This window comes from Columba livia, chromosome 7, assembly GCF_036013475.1.
Source record: "Columba livia isolate bColLiv1 breed racing homer chromosome 7, bColLiv1.pat.W.v2, whole genome shotgun sequence".
NCBI lineage: Eukaryota > Metazoa > Chordata > Aves > Columbiformes > Columbidae > Columba > Columba livia.
This window is the reverse complement of record NC_088608.1, coordinates 19,710,038-19,726,211: the sequence shown is the minus strand read 5'-3', so window position 1 is coordinate 19,726,211 and position 16,174 is coordinate 19,710,038. Positions and strand designations below refer to the sequence as shown.

The 16,174-nt window shown below is 38.8% G+C and overlaps 1 protein-coding gene across 10 annotated transcripts in view; it reads right to left on the bottom strand.

The window, feature by feature from the left end:
* The window catches only part of CSRNP3 (cysteine and serine rich nuclear protein 3), a 107,816-nt gene that overhangs the window by 72,105 nt on the left and 19,537 nt on the right, over window positions 1–16,174 (bottom strand). For 9 of the 10 annotated variants that reach the window (XM_065069701.1, XM_065069691.1, XM_065069699.1 and 6 more), the window contains exon 2: window positions 5,934–6,104. The exons of the other annotated variant lie outside the window; for it this stretch is intronic. In XM_065069701.1, coding sequence (XP_064925773.1) covers window positions 5,934–6,081 — 148 coding nt within the window. In that variant the 5' untranslated portion in view covers window positions 6,082–6,104. The remainder of the gene's footprint in view (window positions 1–5,933; window positions 6,105–16,174) is intronic. 10 annotated transcript variants of the gene reach the window in all.

Below are 16,174 nucleotides of genomic sequence, written 5' to 3'. Positions count from 1 at the left end.
TGTTCCACACACATCAACGTAGTCACAGAGGATAAGTCACTTTCACTAAGAATTTGCAAACTGCTGGAACATTAAATTCCTTTGATCTTGATAAGCTGGTTCATTCTCATTCTGTTCATTAGCTGTCCCTCTTTTCCCAGTTACGAGCCAGCCAATCTGTAGAGCTTTCTGCAAACTGACATATTTACCAAGTAAAATCTGTTACCACCGCTTCCTTGTTCTTACTGAAAAGCACTCTGTTGCTTGTCAAGCTCCTCTTCTCTCAGGGCACCTCCTTCTCTCTTTTCCTTCATACATGCCATAGTCAACAAGCTACTTTCCCACCCTGATCAGCTTTTGATTAGCTCCTCTCTGTAATTCCCCAGTAACCACTAATTATTCACCTCTGAGTTCTGACCCCTCTGTTCTCTTACAATCCAGCAAGTCATGTGCTCCTTCCCCTCTCTTTTTTTCCATCATTAGGCCCCAAGTATAATTTTGCTGATGACTCGCAAAAATTGCCAAAGAATCTCAGAAAACAACTGGTGTGTTGCTATAAGCCATGTCTTGATAAGTACATTTCTTTAAGTATCACCATGTAAATATCTATATGATTTGAAAAATAAGAATGTCTTAAATTGTAAGTACAAATTATCATTAATTTTCCAGAAAGTTCTTCCGCAACATTAACAGGGCTATTTTCTCACCTGTTCTATCTGAAATATTAGCGTACATGGAGTCTGCTACAAACAGCTATACACATCTAGGCAGCAATTCAAATATAATAAGCAAAAAGCATCTTGATGTTTTCACTCTGCTCCTTTGATGGAAAAATACTGTACAGTCCAAAAAGAAAAATCGGTTGGCATTTTATCTTTCACCAATCAAAAATCACGGTTGTCATAGAAACTGTTTAAACTGAAGTCAGTCATGACGTAACAAGAAGATAACGGAAAATGCCCCCTGGCTCAGGTTTTCATGCTGAAAATGATTCAGTGAATCTAACGAGGAAACCAAGCAGTTCCCCAAATCTAGCACAGAGTCCCATAACAACAAATATGATTATTGTTTTTTAATAATCCAGTAGGAGTCTGGACAGTAGTAGTATTTGTTACTCCTGCTTTACACATTGGCCACATTAACAGCAGTCAGACTGTTCCCAGAACATCCCATATAAGCCTCCCTGCTTAAGGGGACTGAAGTTATTTGATTATGTGTGTGAGAAACCATGGGAGGGACTCTTGGTCAGTGTTCTCAGCATTCCTAAGATCTAATTTTTGGCATTTCAAATGAAGGCAAATCACTTCACTGATTTGGTGAATTCCAAAGAAATAACAGTTTGTACAAAAACACACATATATATGCTTTTTCAAATTACATATATGCACTCATGTTTTCTTCAAACTATAAATATATGCAGATATGTGTACACATGCACACAGATCCATATCTTTCTTTGCTAAAACAGTCATATTCATTTCCATGCTGCCACTGAGGAAATGAAAAGCAATATAACACTACTGTAATCATTTAAGTGATTTGATTATGCCCAACATTTATTTTTGAATAAAACATGCTATCACAGGAAAATAAATATAAAGATTAATGCAAAATGTTGAATTATTAACTACGGTCTTAATCTACATGCATCTTGTAAAATAATGTTATAATATTACATTCCACTACATAAAGAATTACTGTGTACTGACAGGTATTACTGGAGCTCATGGTATAATAGAGGACTTTTTAGATTGCTGTTCTGTGTCTCAGCAGTCCATCGGAGAAGCAATGAATCTGCACATATACCGATAAAGAAGAGTAAGAAGAATTTATATGAATCTTTTTAGATTTTTTTCTGAACAGTAGGGTGGCTTTGGGCACACAGCAGGAGCCCAGACTTCAGGCAACATGCGCACAGAATAAAAACATTACTGCATAAAGTGGGCTGAAAAGGAAAGACTTTGACATTGATTTCAGACAAGACTAGAGCAAACATGTCTTACATATTCTAAAAGCCTGCTACTATGTGTATAATGTATGCTAGTGAAAATAGAGCTGCCTGCAAAAGTAAGGCATGTTTTCTTGTTTTGCCCTGTATTCAAACACTATACAATCCAACCCAGCAACTTTCGCACACAAATATGTGTTTTTGCAACTATTCTTATTGATTTCCATTTGACATCTAGAGATTTTGGACTGTTAATACATTTGCCATTTGGATTTTACAGAAGTTGATGACTGGCAGAAAATAACAGAAGACAGGAATCTGAAAACCACTACTACCAGTATCTGATTGAAAAGAAATGAATTCTGATACAAAATATGCAATTAAAGGTGTTCTGAAAAACCTTTAGTAAGTAATCTGTTGCAGTAATCACTTCAATAAACCCACTGTCCCCAGAAAAATATAAAAATACACTTCCAAAACCACAACAGATGCTAGTAAAACTTATATAGGAATTACCAGATTTTCTTAAGGTAACAAACAGGAAATAGCCAGAAGTTCCTCAGCTAATTTATGTGAAATATTACATTTTATTGGGCTATAGGTCTGATTCTTCACCACCCTATATAAACACCACTGTAAAAAGAAGTAGATATGGCTTTGTTTTGACACCACTAAATTGTAAAAGATTCAACTATGGAGAACCAAGCTCCTTAAATTCAATCTTATTTTATTTCTACTTCATGAAAGCACTTAAAATGGTTTATTTATTTTGTGATTTATAAAGGTTGCTGTTGCAGCAGAGCAGTTTTAGGATGTTGGGGTTTCCCCCCCCACACACAAAAATCTTAAAAAGCACCTACCTAGACTGAGCTGCATTTAAAAATATTGCCATTGCCTACAGAAACATAAGCAAATAGGTTGCGGCTTTGTCAAGAATGAAACAATGGAAGTGAAAAACAAAAATCTCCAACCCCAAAAACCACATAAAAATGGAAAACAAATGAAAGCTAAGCAAAATAAATGTATCTACATCATGCCCTGAAGCCTATTCAGTATACAAAGGTAGTGGCAGACTGCCAAGTAGAAGAAATTCCATGCTGAAAATCCTATCACTAAATTTGGAGACTTCAAGAGCCAACACCAAGAGACTCAAACACAATCAAAGCAGAGTAATGAGCTGGGGAGGAGGAGGGGACATATCACATCTACCTATGTCTCAAATCATCCCAGTCTTTGTTCTTCCCACCGGCACTCTAATTCAGCGAGAAGCTTCGAGAAAAACCAGGCTTCTCAAAACCACTCAGTACTGGCTGCCATCTGCACGCACAGAGGTGAGGGAGCAAAATGGAAAGTATCAAATCAGAACATGGGATGTACATGCAAAATTGGCAGTGGAAAGTGGCAAATAGATCTTAGAGCTAGCAGAGACCTGAGCTAGTAAATTGATGAAGCAAAACAAAGTTCCTTACAGATTTATCAGAACAGGACCAAATGCAGTCTAGTTGAGGCTTTACAGCGCTGTACGAACTGTTTCTGGACACACAGTTGCTGCTACTACTCTCTGGTTGCCAGGGAACCTAGTTCTGGAATAAGAATAAGCTATGCTACTCCAGCTCTTGCTGAATCTCTGATGCACATAAAACCACAAAATAATTCAGGTTGGAAATTACTTCAGCAGGCCTCTAATCAAACCTCCTGCTCAAAGCAAGGTCAGCTAGGATATCAGACCAGGCTGCTCACAGCTTTAGCCAGTCAGGTCTTGAGAACCTGCAAGGACAGACACTATACAGGCTCTCTGGGCAACCTGTCCCAGTGCCTGGCTGTCCTCAGCATAAAAAGTTTCTCATGACATTGTCAGAACATCTCTCATTTCAATCTACATCCATTGTCTGTCACCCTCCAACCACAGACCAATGTGCAGAGCCTGCCTACCTTCTGCATAAGCTCCTCATAGGTATCACATGGTACCTATGGCAGCACTGGGTCCCCTCACAGCCTTTCCCTTCTGGAGGCTGAACAAGGTCAGGTCCCTCAGCCTCTCCTCATAGGGCAAATTTTATGTGTATCCTGTCAGCCCATTCCACCAGCCTGCCTAGGTCTCTCTGAATGGCACCTTTTCCTTAAATGGCATCAACTATTCCCCTCGGTGTGGTTCTCTGCAAACTTGATGCAAGTCACTCTGCCACCTCCTTCAGCTGAAGGATAAAGACAGGACAGGTTCCAGCTTAGTCTCCTGTGATGTCCCCTTGTGGCAGAGGACAACCCCTTCACCACCACCCTCAGCTGAGCATCCAAGTCATCAGTGTGCTTTTGAAAAGTTCACTCAAAGAGAAGGTGGTACAGAAGCGTCCCATAAGCTGAGGAACTTTTTTCCTGTCTGCATAAGGAACTATGCTAACCCTATTGCTGACTGTAATTCACAAATAGATCTAGCCTAGCTTTATTAGACAGACAATCTGGGGGGAGGGGGGAGAAAGACACCCTTCTAGTTGCTACATACTAATAGTCAGAAGCCGCTACTCATTTATACACATGGTTTACTGCAGATATAGGACTTTATGTAGAGTCCACAAATTATGTGAGTTTATTAACCAGTAACCTTATCTGAGAAGTCAAAAGAAAAATATGCTGTAAATTAACTACTCATGCTCAGATGGTTGGAAGAGAAAATGATTTGTCTTCTTCAAGTGTTGCGTGGAGACATCAAATATGAATTTAACATCTTCTCAGGTAGAATTACACATTTCTTCTCTGTTTACTTCTGTAGTATTTGGAAGAAAAGGACTGCGGGCTGTGTGGTTGCATTGCCTTAGGTGGCAGGATGAATGAGCAGAGGGTCAGCTATTCTGTCACAGATCATACAAGATACTCTTAACTCTGAGCAGAGTCAAGCAGAAGCCCTGGCCTCCAAGCTTTGTTACAGCTGATTTTCCCTCTTCCCCAACATCATCAACCAAAACGGAAAGTGTAGAGTCCTGCATCTGGGCAGGAACAACCCCAGGTTCCAGTATAGGTTGGGAAATTACATATTAGAGAACAGTGTAGGGGAAAGGGACCTGGGGGTCCTGGTGGACAACAGGATGACCATGAGCCAGCACTGTGCCCTTGTGGCCAGGAAGGCCAATGGCATCCTGGGGTGTATTAGAAGGGGGGTGGTTAGTAGATCGAGAGAGGTCCTCCTTCCCCTCTACTCCAGCCTGGTGAGACCTCATCTGGAATATTGTGTCCAGTTCTGGGCCCCTCAGTTCAAGAAGGACAGGGAACTGCTGGAGAGGATCCAGCGTGGGGCAACAAAGATGACTAAGGGAATGGAGCATCTCCTTTATGAAGAAAGGCTGAGGGAGCTGGGTCTCTTTAGCTTGGAGAAGAAGAGACTGAGGGGTGACCTTATTAATGCTTATAAATATATAAAGGGTGAGTGCCATGAGGACGGAGCCAGGCTCTTCTCGGTGACAAACAATGATAGGACAAGGGGTAAAGGAATCAAGCTGGAACACAAGAGGTTTCACTTAAACTTGAGAAAAAACTTCTTCTCAGTGAGGGTGACAGAGCACTGGAACAGGCTGCCCAGGGAGGTTGTGGAGTCTCCTTCTCTGGAGACATTCAAAACCCACCTGGACATGTTCCTGTGCGACCTCACCTAGGCGTTCCTGCTCCAGCAGGGGGATTGGACTAGATGATTTTTTGAGGTCCCTTCCAATCCCAAACATACTGGGATACTGTGAAAAGGGAAGATGTTCTCCTATATACTTAAAACATTTTACACTATCTAGATGTGAATGATAGAGTATAAAAGCGGAGTTTCCTCTGAAGCTCACTTTGACATACAAATTTTTACATAAACAACAACTACTGGAGGAAATAAGTTCTTCCTCACACTGTCAGCTTTTAAATATAATGAAACAGAAAAAGGCTTTAAAATAAAAGCAGATAGTGTACACTTCTTCCAAGTAAAGAGCTTGTATAAAAAGGGGCATCATGCCTGACACACCACTTTTGTACTTACGAGTAAAATGATCAGAAGTGCATGGATGGACATTACTTCTGCTGTCAGCACTTTCACTGCTAGAAATGTCATCATCTGATTCCCACACACAGGAACAAGGTGAGGAGCCATCAACTTCTTCAAACTTCCTCTTTAAAATTCCACTCATCACTGCAATGCTGTCACATGCACCTGTAACAGGAACAGAGACAATAAGGCACTGAAACACCTGCCTGCTGTCCAGGTCTTCAATTTCATTTATCATGGAGGAGTTTGTACATAAATCAGGTGCTACTACCTGTAGCTAAATGGATCCTTGCCAAGAGTTTTAAACAACTTTCCAGGAAGGAGTAAAAAAAATATTTATCATCAGTATATTCATCATCTCACTGACTTTCTTATGAGCAGTCTTTTCTTCTTAAGACAGAAGGTAAATGCTACCTGTATTGTACTAGTGTAGAAAATTTTTATAACCAATCTCACACATAAAAAAATATAAATATTTCAGTTATGCAGCAAATTTGGAGCAAGCATAAAGTAAATATAATTCAATATAATTCTGTAGAAATGTGCCATTATGCAACACTTTAAAAGTTATTTGGCACCAAGAAACATTACATGACAAAAATCAGTATTTACTACAAAATACAGTTCAGAAAAAATAAAGTCTCTTTTGATTTATTGTAAAGGTCTGATTTATATATAACTCAGTACTATCAAATGCTCACATTCTAAATTAGACTTGAGAACATAAGATACTTAGCATCTTTTCAGGCCAGGCCCTACAGACACAGTTCTGGCTCATTTTGTCATTTTAATTTATGCACAAGTTTCTTACAGAGCTTTTGTGAAATTCAGATATGAGTACTGGCACACATGTAGACTATATCCATGCACACAAGTAAAGTATCAAGGGACTGAACCTATCCTTATGAACTTGGCTTCCTAATAACACTGCCCAACAAAGCCACAGTCATGTTGAACATTCCTTATTATTTCCCTTTCATATGTAACAGCTGATCTTTTTATCTCCATTTATGGACCACCAAGCAGAAAAAGATCAAAATATTTTAAAAGCAATTCCTAGATCATTTTAATGCATCCGATAGGCTGAAACAATTTTATCTTTAAGAAAAAAAACCAACCCAAGCTTAAACTTCACTGTCACCATCGTTACTGATTACATTCTACCGAAGACTGAAAATTAATTCTAAGATCTTAATTTGAAAGTTGCAGATAATATCTACCCTCTGACTGCACTAATCAGCAGAATGTTGCTGTAAATAGCTAGGGAAAAAAGGCTGCTGTTTGATGCTTTCAAGCACACAGTATCAAAACTTATCATTCTTCTGAATGCCACTGGCCTTTAGCTTGTTAAGCTGCCAATTCAATTCTTGTTAAAACAAAGCTGATTTCCTCCAGTAAGTTTCTTTCTACCTTTATGGACCTAATTTAGAGAAAAGATTTCGATATGGACGTGGAATCACAACATAATGCTAAGAACAGATGCTGCGTAAGATCATCTTCAGTACCAAACTTGTCCTTATGCAGAGCACACTAAAAATTAAATAAATATACTGAGTTTTAACGCTGTCAGTCACACAGACAGCTTTAAATGTACATGCCTGTCATGGTGTTCTCAGCTTGCTTTACTATTTATGAAAAAACTACTTCCCCAAAAGGGATTTCTTCAGGCTAAAGACATGGCTTAAACAGACCATGCTTAGATCTCAACTTTTGCCCTTTTGTCAAAAAATGAATTAATATAAGCTGCAAAGAAAACATGGTATTTTTATTTTGAGGACAATATTTTGTAATAACCTTTGCAAAAAATGTAAGAATACATGAAATTGTTGAGTAACCTTTAATAAAAAATCACATTAAAAAAAAAAAAAAAGGCTGAAAAGAACAAAATACATGTGCACACTGAAAATACACAATAGAGAATGGGCAGAACCCCCCTAAAAAACAGGTTCAGAAACCACTCCTCTGAACTGTCCCCCCCCCCCCCCCCGCTGTATCTCTTGCCAACCACCTTTTGCATTGCCTCCTGCAGTGCTTACAGCACTTCAATCGTGAAATCACCATTATTTCCATGGCAACAGCCTGCAATATCAAAACCACAGGATTATAGCTTGACTGCAGAAGAGGGTAAAGAAGCAGCTGGAGTACGAGAAAGAAAATGCTTATACTCAAACATCACAGCGAAGAGAGTGAGAAATGGGCTGACAAATAGTTTATCATATGAGTGAGACCTAGGTCAAATCCATGTCTGAGCCCATTGAAATTGTGGCTACAGGAGTCAGGAAGTTCCAGGTCCAAAGAATCTCAGTCTTGCCACTGCAAGGCAAACCTAACAGATGCAACCATCATTAGTGTGCAGACTTTGAGCACAAGAACTAATTTCATAGCCTGAGGTGATTTCCAGACAAAAGCCTTTTTGTCAGACATCTTCTACAAGTATACCACACAGCAACTAGATGATTAACATGCATCTTGTACATCAGTAAAGTTGTTGCAGATAGTGAGAGTGTCAAGACCAAACTGCTTACAGTTAGTAGCAGAAACAAATATTTTTTACACCAAAAGGTTTTAAGTTTCCTTGCATTTAGCATAGTCTGTTTGCACTATGTGTCACAACCTGGTAGTAGTAAAACAATTTCATTAATATTTATGTAAAGAACCATAACAAATGATTCCCAGGATCCTTGGAAGTGGCATACGCTTAGCTCTACACTCAGCTAGCTGATCAAGATAAGCCAGGAGGTATGGGAATACCACAAAACCTGCTTATCACCACAATACAAAGAAAGCATAGCTATCCATTATAGTATCAGTGTTGCCCAATTTTTTTCTGAACCTCTTCCAGGAGCACTATCAAGAAAGTTGTTTGACAAAGTAATAGCGATAAAATTTCGGCATTACCACTTGCCTTAGATTTGTTGACTCTAGTCTCTCTGCTATCAAGTCTCCCAGGAAAACAGTACACAGGGGAAAGGAGACATTTCCGTTACTCAAGAGCTCAGCTATCACACAGATAGACTAAGGAGAACCTAAAACTGTTTGTACACACTATGTATCAGCAGAAGATCCCTTTAGAATAACATCTGTATAAACAGCTGCTGCTCCATAAGCCAATATTCTTCAGAAAGAGGCACATGCGCACAGTAGCACAAGGTACGTTCTATCTGATACATCTAACCCATGCCTTATTTACACAGGCATCCAGTAGTACCCGACTTAGACCCACATCTCCAGGAACTAGGAGATAATAAATGTGGTGACACACAGCACGATACTGTTTATAAAAGCATTATTTTGCACTCTGTTGATGATGTGATATATCCCAGTGAAAGACAAGAGGTCAACAGGAATAAGCAACCGTCGAATTTCTAATCACCATGAGGCCACGAAGTTGGTGATATCTCTAAAGGTTCACTAAGTTCAAAATCAGGGAACCAGGACAGAGAACTCAAATTGAACTGTTGTTCTTTTTCCTGCATCAAAGCTATGACTGAATTAGTAATTTCAGATTTTGGGGAATCAAACTGAAGCAACTGCAGTCAAAGAAACCTGAATCCAACCTCATTTGAACCAAAGACTCTACAGGTTTGGGGGACCAGGCACCAAAGACTTACACAAGTCAAATTTTCAGTAAATTAACGGAAACTAAAACTATAAATAAACATCATATCTGATAACAGGAATCATAACGGTAACACAACTACACTACAATTTTGCTAACACAAAAGGCACTTGTGGCATGCAAGACAGTACCATTATTTAGGATGGGAATAACCTCAAACTCACGGAAGTACTATAGCTATATGTATATTCTGAAGAAAATAAGCAAGTGTATTTCTGCATAGAATCCAGTACACAAAAGTCCATAGAACTACATGGAACTAAAGAACATCACATAACTGAGAAAAACAAATGCACTAAGTGGTAAATCAATATTCTTGGACTTCCAGTAGGATACCAGTGAGGTCCAGCTTTCAGAGGCAAACTCTGAAAAACAGCCACCAGCTATAGTTAGAGTACTACTACATCAAACTGTCAGTTCAGGTGAAAAAGGGAGAAAGTTGGCTTGCAAAGTTCAATTAGAAACAGACCTTTCTGGATAATTATTAAATAGCTGTCTAGTAGCTAAGATTGATTTGGAGCAGCATCCTGCTGATTCATACAACTGAGCAGCAAGCAGGCACCGGAAGCTTCCCTGTTTGTTGATGGATCCTTCACAACAAAAAATCCCCACACAGTGATGTGATATATCACCCTCTGCCAGGCTCCTCACCATGCTAATGTGGCATTAATCCACAGCAAAGCAAAGCAAAGTTGAAGCAGCAGGAATAGTATTAAAGCAAGGAAAATCAGCTATACAGATGGTTGTGAGCTCTAGGTCAAACACCAATTGACTGACGCAGTTAAGGATTCTTCAAAGAAATGGCAACTTGCCACAGCAAAAGCACACAATGGATGTGGGCTGGGAGAAAAATATACCTATCTTAAACACCCCCACACATATTTCCTCCTTTCTTTCCTAGTTTTCCTCCACCCTGAAGAAACTACTGCCACAAAGAGATCATTTAACCAGTTGCTGCAGTTACACTGACTGGCAAAGCAAGTCCTCAAAGCTCCATGGCAACCAGCTTTGCCTTGCTATGATGCCAGATAATTGTCAGGCACTATACAGTTAAAAAGTTCAGAGGCAACATGTTATTACCAAAAGACAAAAATCCCATGTAAATGCAGGGGATATATTTCAAACAGTCACAATACTACCTGGAACCTACAAAGTAAAATAACGTAAAAGCCTGGCTGGATTGATTTGACCTTGTACCTGAAAAGGCTGGAAATTTTAGAAAACCATTATAACAATCTCACTGCAGCAGTCCTTTAGAAAGCAAGTACCTCCAAATCCTAGAGAAAACCCCCAGAAGAGCAATGTTAGAATTAGCAAGTGGAGGGGATAGGTGGCAGTGCATTCATTACCTATGCTCCCAGAAAAATATTCTTCTCCATGACATACACTGCCAAACTTACTCTACAAAACCTAACTTTGCCATATCCTTAGCATTTCACTAACAGCCATGGACAGAAAAAAGTAACACAAAAAATAATCCACAAAACAAAAGCACCAGGACCACACTGGATAGGCACTGTCAGGAAAGGCAAAAACATTTCTCACAACTTCCATCTCAGCTATTGCTTTAAAAAGTCCTAAAACATACTAATAAAACAGACAAGAAGGTACAATACAGAAATAGGGAATTGACCAAAAAATCCCAAACAAACACAAAACAAACAAAAAACCCCACAACAAAACCAAACCACAAAACACACACCACAAACACATACCACTGTGCAGTGACAGAGACAAATCCAAAGACGTTTTCATTGTGGTCAAAATCTTCAAATAAATGACTGTTTTACAAAACTCAGCACTACAGTCTACAGCTCATACAACATATCACGTGGGAAATTGAACAGGTACATGACATACTTGTGAAGACAAACATCAAGCATATGAAGTTCCAGAAGGACAGGCAACTGCTGGAGAGAGTCCAGCGCAGGGCAACAAAGATGATTAAGGGAGTGGGGCATCTCCCTTGTGAGGAAAGGCTGAGGGATGAGGGAGCTGGGTCTCTAGTTTGGAGGAGACTGACGGGTGACCTTATTAATGTTTACAAATATACAACCAGTGGTAGGACAAGGGGTAATGGGTGCAAACTGGAACACAAGAGGTTCCACTTAAATATGAGAAGAAGCTGCTTCTCAGTGAAGGTGACAGAACACTGGAACAGGCTGCCCGGGGGGGTGTGGAGCCTCCTACTCTGGAGACATTCAAAACCCACCTGGACACCTTCCTGTGTAACCTCATCTGGGTGTTCCTGCTCCAGCAGGGAGATTGGACTAGATGATCTTTTGAGGTCGCTTCCAACCCCTAACATTCTGTGATTCTGTGATACCGTATGCAGTAATCATAACAAAACCAATATGAAATAATAAAATAGGGCCCTGCCTCAGATTATATGTCCTCATTATTTAGAGCAAAACCTCACTATACGAATCAGTTATTGACTTAATACAGGAATCGGTCATTGACCAAAGCTCAGGAAAAATGAGAAAATGTTCGAGAACACACTGGCATTTAGAGAAAAAAAAAAAAAAAAAAATCAATTTAATTGCTTCTTTCATTTATTTATGAAACCTTATTTTGTACTACTTCCTTTTTGAAAGCTGATCACATATCATGATGAAATCTACCTGGACAGAAATTCCTATCTGGAAATAAGAACAAAGATAAAAATACTAAGGCAGGCAAGACTTGACCGATGAGTCACACTGCATTTTGCCTTGTCCCAAAAGGAAAAATTCAGACAAAATTTGTAGTAGCAATACAGATTCACTTCAGAAGAAACACTTCTATGTAAATGACTACAAACGGAACAGGAAGATGCAGAAAACAGATGCTACACATAAAACAGTACTGCAAAGTACTCATTACAATCAACTCCCACCCACTGGCCAGTGCGCACTTATTATAACATGCTAGGGAGAGCTGGCAAATAATTTCACAGTTAAATCATGAATATTCATACTGACAAGCAGAGATATTTGGATTATTTGTTGTGATTAATATTCTTTTTTGAACTTAGGTCCTTTTATAAGCTTGCAAACAAAGCTTCATTTTTTAAAGACATTTTTCTTACCTGCTGAATACATGTCAGCAGCAGAGATCATTGTGAACACCAAGGTGTTTGCTTGGTTCCACATATGGCACTTAAATATTTTGCTCTTTGCGTAACTGACAGTTTTAAGTGGGGGGAGGGGTGAGAAGAGTCAACCCCAAAAGAATCTATAGAGACAACATCACTCACACAAAGAATATCATTTGCTTGTGAAAATGACTATTCATCTAAAGGACTGCATTAATGCAGACAAAAATCCATTTGCATGAATGCTTGCAAACAGTGAACAACAGAGGTACATGAACATGAATAAAACAGCTGTTCAGAATTCAAATTAATGTTTGCAATACACTTTTTTTTGTATTTAGCAGCTCTAATCACAAGTACATTTGCCAGAGGTAGGATCTGATAGTTTCACAACTATAATATGTAAAAATTAAAAACACATAACAAGCTAACTCCACTTAAGAGACTGCTCTGTATAGGCACAAGGAATACGATCAGTATAATCTTACTCATAAACTTGTGCTTACAATGGTGTTCAAGTTACACAGACACAAACTAAGAAAAGTCTTTCTCTGTTTGCTTCAGTCTAGCTAAGTCCATAGCACTAAGTAAATCCTGGAAAATAAGGCTGCACAATTCAACCTGGGGAATCTGTTCTGGCATCGCAAGCCAAATCCACCAAGTCTGCTCTTTGCAGGGTTTCCATACCATCACTTTATAGCACTCCTGATTTCGCACTTGAGTACTAATCCACTAATCTCTAGATTGCCTACACACTGTTGTACACTCTCGCATGCCAATTACCTCCACTGGCAATGAATTTAGAATGCAGAAAGGATGCTGGCATATGCTCACCTCCTGTCTCTACATGCAGCACAGATGCAATAGTAGTGGATCTGGCTCCCTTAAACCTCCAGAAGCATCCCAAAGTCCTACATTCACCAAGCATGTAAATGTGCCCCTCTCCATCACCCAAATACAAAACTCCTGCATACAGCAGTAGCAAAACAGCCTTCTGATGCCTCAGTACAATTCTTAGCTACACCAGCTGATGTCAACAGTTAAATGAAATGCTGATATAATTCAGCCAATAGAAGAAAATCCTAGGCTAGTTCTCCTAAGTCTTCTCTCAGCACGCTCTCCAGTGAGCAAAATGAGTAAGATGCAATGATAATACAACCAGGCATCCAGGAGCTTAGTATTCGAGTCTCCAGTGACAAAGGCACAACCTGGGAAAACAGGATTCAGAGACATTCAGCAAGAGGTCTTTCCTGTCAAGATGAGATTCGTATACACAAACTGTTTAGTTTGAGCTTGTCGTTCATTTAGAACAATTTTCTAAGCTTGTTGAAGCAAGAACTGCATAAATGACACAATCCTAGCGGCAAACAGATTCAGGAAAAAAATCATGCTAAAGCTGGGTCACAAACTCAGGTTCACAATGCCTAACCTCCAAGTCATCTAGAACACTTTTAGCTGGGCTTGTCATGAAGTACTTTCCAAAGTACTTCACACCTCCTGAAGACCTGGCATTGGCCACTTCTCTTCTAGGTTTTAAGTTTTGATTATGAAATTTCATAAATTAAAATCTCTTCACCCAAAATCTCTGTGAAAGATTTTCATCTCACTGTTTGAATTTTATACATACTTATACATATACATATATATATATATATACACACACACACACACAGTGCAATGTATTTGACCTGCACTACAGAAGTATCTGTATCCCAGAAAAAATTAAGTTGGTATGTGTGCTCCCAGAAAAGACTTACTACTTTTTAGGAGTTTAAAAACAAGATGAATGGACAGTTTGGGGTTTTTTTGGAGAGTGACAAATCTGTTAAGATAATCTGTCTTCACCTGCGTGGTCTGGTATTAGTTGTATAGCAGGCTGAAAATTGCTGGAAAAATCTAGCCTGGCAGACACCTCAGCTCATTTGCCTGCAACTTGTAAAACAAAACCAAACCACTCCACAACACCAACATACATAAAAAAAAAAATCCCAACAACAAGCCCACACAAAACACCCACCACGCACACGAAAAATGCAGTACTGTCTCTACGTTATCATCATCATCTTCCCCAACCTAGACATAATGACAGGCAATGTGCAACAAACTATCTCATTACTATTTTCAGCAGATGAAAACTTCTGCTTCTATATCCAGAAATCAAAGGATTCATGTCAAATTGGTACAACTTGTCTATCACTGTAAAATACACAGATGCTACTTCCACCTTTACTTCCTCAAACAATGTTTAGATTTACTTATTTTCTCCATGAAATCTTAAATTACATACTATAGGAAAGGAGTCTTTAAAAATAAAGCAACCCAGGTTTATTCATTAAATTTTATTGTCATCACAAAAAAGTTTCTATAATTCATTTAATAATCTGCCTTATTAACATGTAAATAGTCTCGTATACAAATACAGATACCAGATTCTTTCCTCTTACCTATTTCAATTAATAAAGGCAAGTATTCAACATTTACTTTAAATTACCTTTGGTGTTTGTGTTTTCATCTACAAATGGATTTCAGTATTAATTTGCAGAGGATTAATTAGATGTGTAACAATACTTTGTAATATTATAATATTACCTATGAGACACTGCAGAACAGGAAAAATACCTCATTCCATAATGGAAAAATCAACCATCCTCGCTACAACAAATCACATATATACCAACAAAAAGAAAGAATAAGAGAGGCACATTTAGCCCTCCACACAGCACTGAGGAAATGTCTGCCATTTGTTCTGTTCTCTGGGCACAAGCAGGAAGCCATCCAATGGAAATGGAGAGATCAGAAAAACAGCCTTGGTATTTTTCATATATACCGAATATCAGCTAACAACAAAAGAAGTTGTGATAGGTAGAGGGTATAAATTAAAAAAAAAAGTGCCTACGCTCTCTTATCTGAAACGAACTAATTCTTTAAATGATTACATTTCTTAAAAACGCTAAGTAACGCAATGCTATTTCTTGTTTATATTGAGCTCTTTAATAATTTACGTTTTGGCTTTTGTTGAAGGTAATTTAATATTTAACTTAGGATGGTTTGTGGGATATTTAAATCACCTACACATAAAACTGCTATGGAAGCATTCACTAAAGATTCTTCAATTAAAAAACAAAACAAAACCACCTTTTACTTACAAATTGTTAACTTAGAAAGGTAGGGCTTAAGCATACTCTTCATACCCTTGACTTCTCTGAGAATATAAGTCTGTATTCTCAAATACTACACAACACACACCTGCAACACCACCACGAACTTTTTTTTCCAACTTTATCTGCTTTCAAACTCTTCGCCTACCCTGCCTCCCACTCACATGGTCCCCTCTTAGTAGGGTCTGCAACCCAGGCTAATGAGTTTCTCTCATTTCCAGCAAGCTGGTGAGTGCTGGCATCAGCTGATAGGGAATACTGGACAGAAAGTGCAAATCTCTAGTTCATGCAGAATACCTGAATCATTAGGGAACTTTAAAACTAGTGACAACACATTAGTTTTATTCAGTATCTTTCATGCTGTTGTTATTAAGTGGCAGAT